Below are 12,182 nucleotides of genomic sequence, written 5' to 3'. Positions count from 1 at the left end.
TTCTATCTTAATCAACAGCATTACTGTTCACCCAGCTCTACGAGTCAAATAAACTAGAATGTCCTAGCCTACTGCCTCTCCCTAATTAAAATTGTCACCACATCTGGTTGAGTCTTTTTCCTTAATTCCTTAAAATCTTAATTCTTAATCTATCCCCTCTTTTCTATACGTGCAGGCCTGATGTTCAGGTCTTATTATTTCTTGCTGTAGTAGCCCCTGGCCCCATCTCATCGCCTCTAGGTTTATGTCTCTCTAATTCATTTTGCAGAGTGATTTCCTGAAATGCCATCTGGCTCATGTCACTTCCTTGCTTAAAATACTTTGGTGACATTGTCTGGTATCAGGATAAGACCCAAATACTTATGTTGATATATGATTATACTGACATATGATTCCTACTCAGGTATTACCACTCCCCCAAATTTATCCTATCGGGCAGCTCCATTAAAACACTTCCAGCTTCTTTAATATAAACATGCCGTGCTCTCTCCTTCCTAGGTGACCTTGCATATGTTGCCTGTACCTGGAACATACTTCCAAACTAAGAAGTCACTTAAATAAGTTTTAAGACTCAGCTCCATTGACACCTCTTTCTACCCTCACCGCCCTGCTCTTTAGTTAGATATTCCTCCTTTGTGCTCCTACAGAAGCATGTGCTGTTTATCTCTATCACAGCACTTACTACACTGCACAGAGGTTATTTGTCTGTGTGCTTCTAAAAGCAGGGACCTTGTCTCATTCATCTACTCATCTTTCATCCTCAGCACAGAGCACAGTACCTAACACAGAATAAGTGATCAGTTCATGTCTATAAGATAGTTTCAGTCAGTACCTCAGTCAATATTAAAACACATTCAGGTTTCTCTAATGAACCCTGAAAAAGTGCTAGAATGGTGATAGTTCCCTTCGTGTGCTGGAGCCCTGACTCAGGCAAAGCCAACAACTCTGTTGGGGAAAACTGTGTGTTGATGGCTACGGTGTGTGGGGAGTGGTAGGACAGAGGAAAATGGTTATGGAAACATCTTTATGCCATGCCTCATCTATGCTGGGTGCCTTCCTCTGGAGGGTTAATGGTAAAGATTGGATGGGTTATTCAAGGCTACAGGCATGGGGACTTTGCAGTAGTTTTCAGGGACAGTGGTATTTTATCCTGCTGAGGGTGGCAAGAGACAATTTTAATAATAGCTACCACTTAGTGAGGCATTTATTATGTGACAGCACCTCTATACTTTACATAATTATATATTTATTATATAATGTATAATAATTATATCATTATTTTCTGAACTTTCACAATTGAAGTAGATAAGATTACCCACATTTTTAGATGGGAAAGGAACTATTTTTTTTTTAAACTTCTAATTTTGGAATCATTTCATACTTAGGAATAGTACAAACAACTCCTATATACCCTTCAGTAAGAGTTAGTAGAGTTTATCCTTCATTTAGATTTGTCTAATATTTCCTCCTGATTACATTAGGTTATGCATTTTGGGGAGGAATGTGGCAGAAGCGCTCTTTTCATTGCATCACTTCAGAAAGGATCTGATGCCAGCCTATTTCTTTTTTGATCATTGTTTTCAAAGGGAGAAGGATGGCATGTGAAGCTGATAAGGGGCTACTTGCTCTCTGGTTCAAGGCGTCCCCTGTTACTATTTCCACAGGAGTTCTAAACTGTAGCTTCTGCCAGCCTCTGCTCTCTCAGAGCAGAGCTCCTAGATCTTTGAAAGACAGGTGCTTACAGTTAATAGCAGCCTCTCAGGATCTGGGCAGCTTCTCAGGATCTAGGCCCCTCTAAGATGAAATGTGGCATTAACTAGGCCATTCTTTGGAGGCAGTTAGAAGATAATACGTTAGACAGTGGTGAGAGGAAAAAGCAAATCTCCTTTTGCATGCTTACCAGGCTTGAAGAGCACAGATGGGGTCAATCTCAGTTACATACACAATGGAGCCCATAGCTTTTAAGGCAGCACAGCACCCCTTCCCCACCTGATGAGAGCAGAAAGTACACATAATAAGGAAAGTCACAAAGAAAACAGTTTCTCAAAGCTTCTGGTAAAGTGTACCCCCGTTTCCGCCACCAAAAGGAATTTCACTGAATAGATTTACGCTTACGGAAAAATCAGAAAAAAAAATAAAATGAATGCAGTTCATAAACAAACTCCTAAACCCTGCTTAGCACATGCATGTGCATAAGAACACCCACACTCACGATTTATAATCAAAACACAAGCTAAAAGAACATCACAAACAGTGCAGTGGAACAGTCAGAAAATCAACTTAAAGAAAAAATAGCAAAAATGCAATGGGAAAAAGAAAGATTGTACTTTAACCAGAGGGCCTCTGAAGTTACTTTTGTCCCACTTAAAGTGGTAAATGAATGTACTTTTATGTCCATACAAGTGAAAAATTCTAGTATATTTCAGCAAAATACATTTTAAACACCTAATAATTGAAAGGTTAAACCTTACCTCTCCATAGCCACAGACTACCACCTGCTTCCCACCAAACATCATGTCTGTTGTTCTTTTAAGTCTATGGGGGAAAAAAAAATTAAATCAGAAAAATCTCTTGTTTCTTGCTTGAGATTAGATTGAACCCCTTTGTTTTCATGTTTGGGTTTTGTTTTTTTTTTGGTTTGGCGTTTTGTTTTTTTTTTTTTAAATGTTGAAAGCAAGCCTGGTTTCTATCCTAGAGAAACTACTTAATGACTAGAAAGAAAAGTTCAATAAAATATGTATTTTCTTTTCCTTTTTTTTTTTTTTTGCGGTACGCGGGCCTCTCACTGTTGTGGCCTCTCCCGTTGCGGAGCACAGGCTCCAGACGCGCGGGCTCAGCGGCCATGGCTCACGGGCCCAGCTGCTCCGTGGCATGTGGGATCTTCCCGGACCGGGACACAAACCCGTGTCCCCTGCGCCACCAGGGAAGGCCAAAATATGTATTTTCTTATCCATGCTATCCAATCAATTCCATCTCTATGTGAGGCCTTTTTTCTTTCTGTTCCCCTTGTTTTGGGAGTGGTACAGAAGGGAAGAAGCTATAGACCACAAAGTAACTTTTAAATATAAATGTAATTTTTATTTAGGAGGTGACAAAGCTCTGGTTTAATGTGAACGTTGTAGCTTATTGAATTAGACACATAAAATATAATGCTGATAAATGAGTCCTACACTTAGTAGTATCAAAATCGCCAATAGGTGGGCTTCCTTGGTGGCGCTAGTGGTTGAGAGTCCGCCTGCCGATGCAGGGGACTCGGGTTCATGCCCTGGTCTGGGAAGATCCCACATGCCGTGGAGCAGCTGGGCCCATGAGCCATGGCCGCTGAGCCTGCGCGTCTGGAGCCTGTGCTCCGCAACGGGAGAGGCCACAACAGTGAGAGGCCCGTGTACCACACACAAAAAAAATCACCAATAGGTCCCACATTAATTCACCAGGGAGGGTAATGGGCAACAAGGTGGAGAAGAGCCTTGAAACACACCAACACTGACTACATGAGGTAGTGAGTTTTCTGGGCTGAGTCCTGCTCAGACATGTTCTACCTCTTTGTCTCTGACTCTCTATGAAGCTAGAATAAAGGTCCTTACTGTTTTCAGGGTCTCTTGGAAGAAGTTGTAGGAGCAGTTTCTGGTTTCTCTGTAGGGTCAGTTGGTCTCCCTTCTCTAGGAAGCCCTGGCTAGGCAGAAGAAACTTCAACTAAAACCTGCCATTCTGAGACAGATGGTTCCGACAAATATTTGTAGGTCTTTCTACTCATCTGTTAACCTCTCCTGTTGAAAAGTCTATAAATGCCCCAAAGGCAAAGTAGAAATCCTATCTTTTTAATGATTTGACGACTCCACTCACTAGGAACTGGTATAACTCATGAACTCCAATGAAACTCAATAAATATCAATTAAGTGCAGAGGCAGTTTCTGTTGAGTGAAGAGGGTAAGTCTGGCTGGGCTACCACCATACTCAAAAGCCATGGCTTAGAATGGTCCTTGACTGGCTCAGCACAGCAAGGAAATCAATAATCATATTTCTGAGCCTCCTTTGCTTTGACTACCCACAAGCCTTTCTGACTCTCTTCCCAAAGGAAGATGACTCTCTCTTTGTGACTACAAATGACTGTGTGGTGGAAGGGAAACTTCATCAACACCACTACTCTGCAAATGATAGGCTGACAGACCAGGGTGGATTCCAGTTAGGCAGTGATTTCCTTGTGATCTGAGGGACCCAGATCTGCCTCAAGGTTCAAGGATAAAGGATAGAAAAGACCTCCATCAAGAAAGGACTTTTGGGGATGTGAGGGTAAGCTGTCTGGCGGTGTATAAGAGTCATGCCAAGCCTCTGACTTCTCTCTAATTCTTCTAGCCCCAGAACTCTCTAGAAGAGTTCCTGAAATACGGTCTGTTTTATGATCTAAAAATCCTATCTGGGATATCCTTTTTCTTCCTACCAAGTCTTCCTTCCTCAGTCTCCATAAGGCTGCACCTGCCTTGCTTTTTGGCATTGCAGATCAATTACAGAAGTGTCCTCTAGGACTGAGTGGGGCCATTCCCTCATAGCTTATGGTGCAGTGTGCAACCAGCTCAGAGCTACAGAAGCTCAATCCCTAATCCTTTCCTCATATGGACTCTCTATTTTGCAGCCTTCCCTGGAGCATACTTTGCCGCTTCTTTAACTTCTCCTACTCTCAACTCCTCTGAGTCTACGGCCATACCACCCTGAATGCACCCAGTCACATCTCAATTCCTCTGAGAGGAGCAACTGCCCATGACCCAGTTGGAAAGTTTTTCACCATCTGAAGATGCCAACAAGCTCTTACTACTACTCAGGTTTCCAGTAGATGGGTGATGTTTTCCTATTTCTTTATTAACTTTAACTCCAGCTCCACTGCTTCCATCTTACTTTCACTTTCATACATTTCTGATGTTAAAGTATCTTTCTTATCCACAGGGTAAACACTGCTTAGGAGGGACTCTGTCCATGTTTATGAGCTAGTAGAGGTACCTTCATGCATCTTTTACTAAATATAGGCAGATTTTAGGCTCATAGATTTGGGAGTTGAAAAATCTATGAGAAACAGTTGTGGATGAGTAAATATTTTTATGAGTATATATCCAAATCATTATTATCAGGTGCAAAGCTGTGCATCACAGTAACAGTTATATGTGGACAGAACTAGGGACAGTCTGTAAACAGACTGATAGAGTAAGGATTCACTCAAATGTCCAATCTATCTGATAATACTACTGAATCTATAGGAGTAATAATTAAAAATAGTTTGAATTTGCATTGAACACCCCCCTCCAGCCCACACACACAAAAAAAGATTTCAAAGTAAAAGTCTTCTTATAAGATCTAACTCAATCCTAAACTTACTATATAGGGTTCTAGAAAGAAGGGCAAGGGAACTAACATTGATCCCCAGGATTCATACCTTATCTCATTTAATCCTCACAATAACTCTATGAGATAGGTCTTACTGTCACCATTTTACAGATGAGGAAATAGGCACAGAGAGGTTAAATAACTAGTCTGAGGTCTTAGAGTTAATAAATGATAGAGCCAATTGTTAAACCAAAGTCCTTCTTGCTCCAGTGCCTGTGGTGTTGCAAATTGCCTGGGGTTCAGACTAGTAATGTGGCCCACAGGCCCTTTCTTCACTTTTCCATGAACTAATACATGACGGAAGCCATTTGGCTTGGCAATATTCTAAACCAACTTAATGGTTTCACATAGGGAATTACTGAGTCTTCCCAGCAAGAATGAAGGAATTTCAGGACACAAGTGTAGAAACAGAAACTGGGCACTGGAAGAACACAATTTTTGGTGTATTATATCTAAGTAGATTTTGTCAGACTTGCAGTCCTTACAGATTTGAAAAACTACAAATGCCACTGGGAAATAACCCTGTGCTCACCACAACTTTCCAGATGGCCAGAGAATTGTATGATAGTTGGTGCTTAAGAACTGACAACATAACCTGGAAGAGAAATACCAGGAACCTTTTCCTAAACCATCAAAGATATTTACCTATTTATAATGACTTTAGTTACTGACTCCCAGGCCTGATAGGGTGACTGTAAAAACTGCCACCAGTAGATAGGGGCTGGTCTGACTTTTTAAGTAAAATAGATTTGCTTGAAATAGTGACAGCAATGATAGCTCTGGGTCATAAAATATTGAGTGTGATGTAAGTGACAGCAATGGTAGCTTTGGGTTACAAAATATTGAGTATGATGTAGCAATAGATCCAGAGGTCCTACACAAATCATTTCTAGAAATAAACAAAACCAAAAAATTTAGAACCTCAATTCAACAACTCAAGTTCATCCCAAAGATAACAAAACATTACCCATCAAGAATTGATTCACGGCAACAGTAGAGGTTGTCAAATTTCTGTTTGGTGACTGAGTCATTGACATTCATGGCTGGAACACATAGCTTCCCAGCTTTGGATAGCTGGTACAGCCTGAGGATGAAGGAAATCAAGAAGAACATAAAACAATGAGATATTGCAATCGACCATCAGTTTCATATCAAATTTCACAAATAAGTTAATTGAGTAGGCATGAGAGCCTGAGACACAACTAATTTCATCCTATAAGGTGTATACAGAGAAATAAAGAATACCTTTCCAGAATCTGTATACAGCTTAGAAATAAAGCTATTAATCAAAAGGCACGTGGGGAAAATCTTTGACCCACCACTAAATTTTAAGCATTAAAATGTAAAATTTTTAATTGCTTATTAGTTTTATTTCCCTTTTTAATTATAAAAAGAGAAATTTTAAGTACTATTTTAATCCCACTACTCTAATGCAACAATTTTAACTTTCAAATAGTTTAACTTTCCAATAGTCTCAATTTTATAACTTCAGTACATATACCTATAAATATGTATATCTGTATATAGGGGTTTTATTTAAACTGAGTCAACTAAAAATTAGAACCAGGTGTTTTATTCAAAATTCATCCCTTTCTAAAAGTTTGAAAATATGGGACAATCCATAGTTTTATACATTCAAAAAGATCACAGTATATTGAAGCAGTGATGGTGGCTTATTCAAAATTTACTTCCCTAAAACTTTCATACTTTCAGTTCTTTCTGGGTAAATAACAGGAAACAGAAATGGTTACAATTTTACTCAGGGAATTAATGCTCATTTGAGAAACAGAACCCTAAATCCTTGTTCGCTGTGTAAGAACATAAGCTCTATGAGGGCCCAGGCTTTTGTCTGTTTTCCCCACTGCTAGATCCCTAGCATGGTTCTTAGAGTAGTTCCTGGTCCACTGTAGAAGTTCAATAAATAGATGTTGAATAAATGAATTCGTCCAAAGAGGACAAGCAGTCATTGTATTACAATGACTAGAAAACATGAGGACCACACTTATTCCCTTAGCTACTCCCCCCTCACTATTTTAAGTTTCCTATTTGTGTTGTTAATTTAAAAAACAAGTGTGCAGGGCTTCCCTGGTGGCGCAGTGGTTGAGAGTCCGCCTGCCGGTGCAGGGGACACGGGTTCATGCCCTAGTCCAGGAAGATCCCACATGCCGCAGAGCGGCTGGGCCCGTGAGCCATAGCTGCTGAGCCTGCGCGTCCAGAGCCTGTGCTCCTCAACGGGAGAGGCCACACAGTGAGAGGCCCGCGTACCACAAATAAAAAAGACAAAAAACAAGTGTGCAGACTCAGATCTCAACATTTCAGATCAGGTTTCAATTTTTAACATAATGTATTCTATAAGTATGTGATTATAAGAATATATATCCAGGGGCTTCCCTGGTGGTGCAGGGGTTAAGAATCTGCCTGCCAATGCAGGGGACACAGGTTCGAGCCCTGGTCTGAGAAGATCCCACATGCTGCAGAGCAACTAAGCCTGTGCGCCACAACTACTGAGCCCGCGTGCCACAACTACTGAAGCCCAAGCGCCTAGAGCCCATGTTCCACAACAAGAGAAGCCACCACAATGAGAAGCCCGTGCACTGCAATGAAAGAGAAGCACCTGCTCGCCACAACTAAAGAAAGCCTGCGTACAGCAACAGAGATCCAACGCAGCCAAAAGTAAATAAATAAAAATTTGTAAAAAAAAAAAAAAAAAAAAAAGAATATATGTCCAGGCTGCATAAAACTAGGCATACCCATGTCAAATCTTACCTGTGGACTCCAGTAACACTCTCTTCCACTATGCCCTTGATTTTCTTAAACATGTTGGGATACTTCTTATAAATCCAGTGAGTAAGATCCCCTCCATCATCCAAGATCTGCAATAATAAGCATCAATAATGTCATATTTCAAATTTCCCAAATGGTTATGCAAAATAACTTAAGAGTCAGTATAATGACCAACAGTCATTACACTGAAGAAAAAAACAAGTGAGGGACTTCCCTGGTGGCGCACTGGTTAAGAATCCGCCTGCCAATGCAGGGGACATGGGTCCGAGGCCTGGTCCGGGAAGATCCCACATGCCAGAGAAGAGCTAAGCCCGTGCGCCACAACTACTGAGCCTGCGCTCCAGAGCCCGTGAGCCACAACTACTGAGCCCACATGCCACAGCTACTGAAGCCTGCATGCCTAGAGCCCGTGCTCCGCAACAAGAGAAGCCACCACAATGAGAAGCCCGCGCACCGCAATGAAGAGTAGCCTCCACTCGCCGCAACTAGAGAAAGACCGCGCACAGCAACGAAGATCCAATGCAGTCAAAAACAAACAAACAAAAAAACAGTGAAATGAAAGGCCAACTGTAATTCTCACAGCCAAGTGACCTTCCCAAATGACATACCCGCTAGGATCAAAATATACAGCAGCGCAATGAGGATTTTCTTATGGACTAATAGCTTAAGTGATTACCTAGACCATTAGCTCTTGGCTGTACTGTTGGTAGTCAGAAAGCCTAAACTTGATATTAGCATATTTATATTGGTTGAATTCAGGACTTTAAATATCATCAGTAAAAGCTTAGTTTAAATAAAGCCAGATAATTAGTCTCCCTCCCAGAACAATGGCTTACAAATGTGTATTCGTTAATCCTTTACTTCTCCCAAAGTACAGGCACTCTCCTATCCAAAATGATCTGGCAGCACTGTAGGGTTTTGCCTAGCACAACCTCACACTCTCTATCAACCAAAGTAAAAATAACTAGGGAACTGTGCAGCATGTAGGTGTGCAAGCATGCCTCTGAACAGCTCATCACTGTTTCAGGTTGGGATTAAAGATAAACACAATGCTGTGCCCACTGGAGCTTTCATCAGCAGAGGAAAGTTTCTGAATTATAAATAAGCTAAAGAAAGACCAGCTTAGAATACTATTAGGCAGTAGGCTGTGGCATTTCAGCCCTTCACCTAACTGTTAGAAACGCTTGGCAGGACTTTCCAAGTTGTTACACCCACCCTCCTGGAAAGACCCACAGGACTAAGCTGCCCTCCACTGGCAAGCACCCATTTTGCAGTCCCATCAATTATCAACTCTACTACAAGTGCCAAAGATGCCATCCTGGACCCCTGGGTACACAAAATCTCCAACCTCATGCCTACCACCTGATCTTTTTTGCTTCTGCTCTTGTTTTTGTTTTTGTTTTGGCCATACCGCTCGGCTTGTGGGATCTTAGTTCCCTGACCAGGGATTGAAACCGGGCCCTTGGCAGTGAGAGCACCGAGTCCTAACTGCTGGACCGCCAGGGAATTCCCACTTCTGCTCTTGTTGTTGATCTATTTTCTCTGATTCCACTAAACCTTATTTGAGAGCAGGGATCCAAGGCAGGACTCTTATTAAAACTCTTACACTTGCTCCATACCATAAGATAGTGCTCCATTTTCTCCCAGTAGAAACCTTCAGAACAGATTCCCTAAGAAATGGAAAGGCTCCTCTGAGTTTCTCTCTCCCTTTTTTTTTTTTTTTTTTTTTTTGCTGTATGCGGGCCTCTCACTGTTGTGGCCTCTCCTGTTGCGGAGCACAGGCTCCGGATGTGCAGGCTCAGCGGCCATGGCTCACGGGCGCAGCCGCTCCGCCACATGTGGGATCTTCCCGGACCGGGGCACGAACCCGTGTCCCCCACATCGGCAGGTGGACTCTCAACCACTGCGCCACCAGGGAAGCCCTCTCTCTCCCTTTTTACATGTATGAAATCCCTCATGGAGTTTTTGCTTGCAGCCTCTGATCCCTAGCCACACAAAAGATCAGAGACAAAAAAGATTGTGTCTTAGTCTCAGTATTCTCGTCCACCTTTCCCTTTTAACACAGGTATCGAATACAGGCAGGTAGTTGCTATCCCTAATATTTATTTAATGAATGTAGCCCAAAATTCTCACCCTGTTGTCCTACTGCAGAAAATTATTGTCACCTGGGAATCTTCCTGAAGTTGGCAAGCAAGTAAAAGCACTTGACAGGATCTTGACAGGATCCAAAAAGATATGGATCCTGTTTTCTGGGGTCAGTTTTTCTTACCCTTGTCTTACTCTCTTCGTCAATCTTTCCAGCAGTGTGTGCTGGCTCTACAGTCTATAAAAGCTCGCCATGTACAATCCCCTGTCCTCCCTATGTTCATGACTATAAAATTAATGTTTTATTTCCAGTAGAGCCCCCCTGGCATATCTTCTTTAGCACCTGTCAGTCACACTCCCTTCTGTCACCGTTAAACTCCGCTGGAATGAGCTGACTCATCTTATAGTCGACTCCTCCCTCCCTTTCAGGATATGAAGGTTTTAACCCAGCTTCCTCAAACCAACACTTGGTGCAATGTGGCCTGGATCAGAATCCAGAAAGACAGGCTGCTTCTCTCTGCTGTGTCCCAGATAAAGCCTGCTCTGCAGTCTTTAGCAGTAAGCAATAGTTGGACTAGAGCTTCAAGGATTCTTGTTTCAGTTGATTCCCTAATTTCTCCTCTCACCCATATGCAGAAAGGTTTGCAAAGCAGGAGTGCATCATACTTTGTGAAGCTTTTTGCTTCCCCTTGTGAATCTAATATGCTCTCAGCCTTCAAGCACTTGATCTTTTAAAAAATGAAACAAAAATAAAAACTAAGCAGAAATTAAAAACCCCAAACTTTGCGTATTCATCTTTCTTCAGGTGAGAAATGAATAAAGAGAAGAAATTTGAACTTGGAATCCCTTCAGGTTTACTATAAATTTAGCACGTGATTCTAGAAAGAAAGCTAAGTACCATAGGAGCTGTGTGTGCGTGTGTGTGCTTTAATCATTGATGTTGTCGGGCGGGGTGGGTGGGGGGTGGGGGGGTGGTAAGCAGTGGTAGGGGATGGTAACTCATTAATCTTACTTTTTAACCAGTCATGTGTGAACCCTGAGCAGTATTTTAATGTTGCTGATGAATATGAGTGCTTCTGAGATCAGCACTGACAATGAAAAGCACTTTGAGGCTATAAGGAGGTTGAATATTCTTGGGATGCCCTAAGCATAAGCATCTAGCTCTGCCGGAAGCCCAGGTACATCAGACGGAAAAGGAAGCATTTGCCTTCCTTCCTGCTGGGAAACCCTCTCCCAGACCACACTCTCCCTCTCTATACCTCCAGGCCCCAACAGAATTGTGTTGGCAGAGATCTAACCCACCATGTTTGGCTGCCAGCCCTCCACATTCACACATCTATCAATGCACCACCAGAAGTCATCTTCTGACTCTCCTTTCCAGGCAAACACAGGAAATCCTGAGAAAAAAGAACAAAGAGAAACCATTAAAGCCTGAAAAAAGGGCTGACCCTAAATTTTGGCAAGGAGATGCTGGTTTTCCCCAATTCCAAGCTCTCTCGTTCTGCTATACTTCTTGGGTTGACTTTCTTCACTGATTACTATTGTCTTCAGTCCTTTTATACTCGTCTTTGTCTTTGGTGGTCATTTCACTCTTGTTAGACCAAAGAGGACAAACAAAAGGGCCAAGAGTATGACGAATGCTAAAAGTATGACTAAAGGCAAAAAAGAAGAAACCAGAAATATGTACTTCTTCATCCAGTCCAACTGGAATTCTCATCATTTCCCAACTACATTTTGATCTTTCTTGTTTCTATACTTTAGTCATCCCATCCTCTGCATCAGGAAAACTCTTACACTCTTCTCCCTCTGTTCAAATGTTGTTACACTTCATTACCCAGTTAAGTATCATGCTCCTTAAGGAAGCCTTATAACTCAGCTGAAAGTGATCTCACATGGAATCTGAACTTTTATAAGCCCCTTGTTGGTATACTAAATGTGGA

The 12,182-nt window shown here is 41.9% G+C and overlaps 1 protein-coding gene across 4 annotated transcripts in view; it reads right to left on the bottom strand.

The window, feature by feature from the left end:
• Positions 1-12,182, bottom strand: part of AHCYL2 (adenosylhomocysteinase like 2) — a 165,264-nt gene that overhangs the window by 23,179 nt on the left and 129,903 nt on the right. For all 4 annotated transcript variants that reach the window (XM_019924202.3, XM_019924192.2, XM_019924197.2 and 1 more), the window contains 5 exons: positions 11,545-11,639; positions 8,140-8,246; positions 6,341-6,457; positions 2,472-2,535; positions 1,901-1,989 (listed from right to left, as the gene is read on the bottom strand). In XM_019924202.3, the coding sequence (XP_019779761.1) occupies positions 1,901-1,989; positions 2,472-2,535; positions 6,341-6,457; positions 8,140-8,246; positions 11,545-11,639 (472 nt within the window). The remainder of the gene's footprint in view (positions 1-1,900; positions 1,990-2,471; positions 2,536-6,340; positions 6,458-8,139; positions 8,247-11,544; positions 11,640-12,182) is intronic.

The sequence above is a fragment of the Tursiops truncatus genome, chromosome 9 (assembly GCF_011762595.2).
Source record: "Tursiops truncatus isolate mTurTru1 chromosome 9, mTurTru1.mat.Y, whole genome shotgun sequence".
Taxonomy (NCBI): domain Eukaryota; kingdom Metazoa; phylum Chordata; class Mammalia; order Artiodactyla; family Delphinidae; genus Tursiops; species Tursiops truncatus.
Note: the sequence above shows the minus strand (reverse complement) of the source record. Positions and strands in the feature narration are given on the sequence as shown.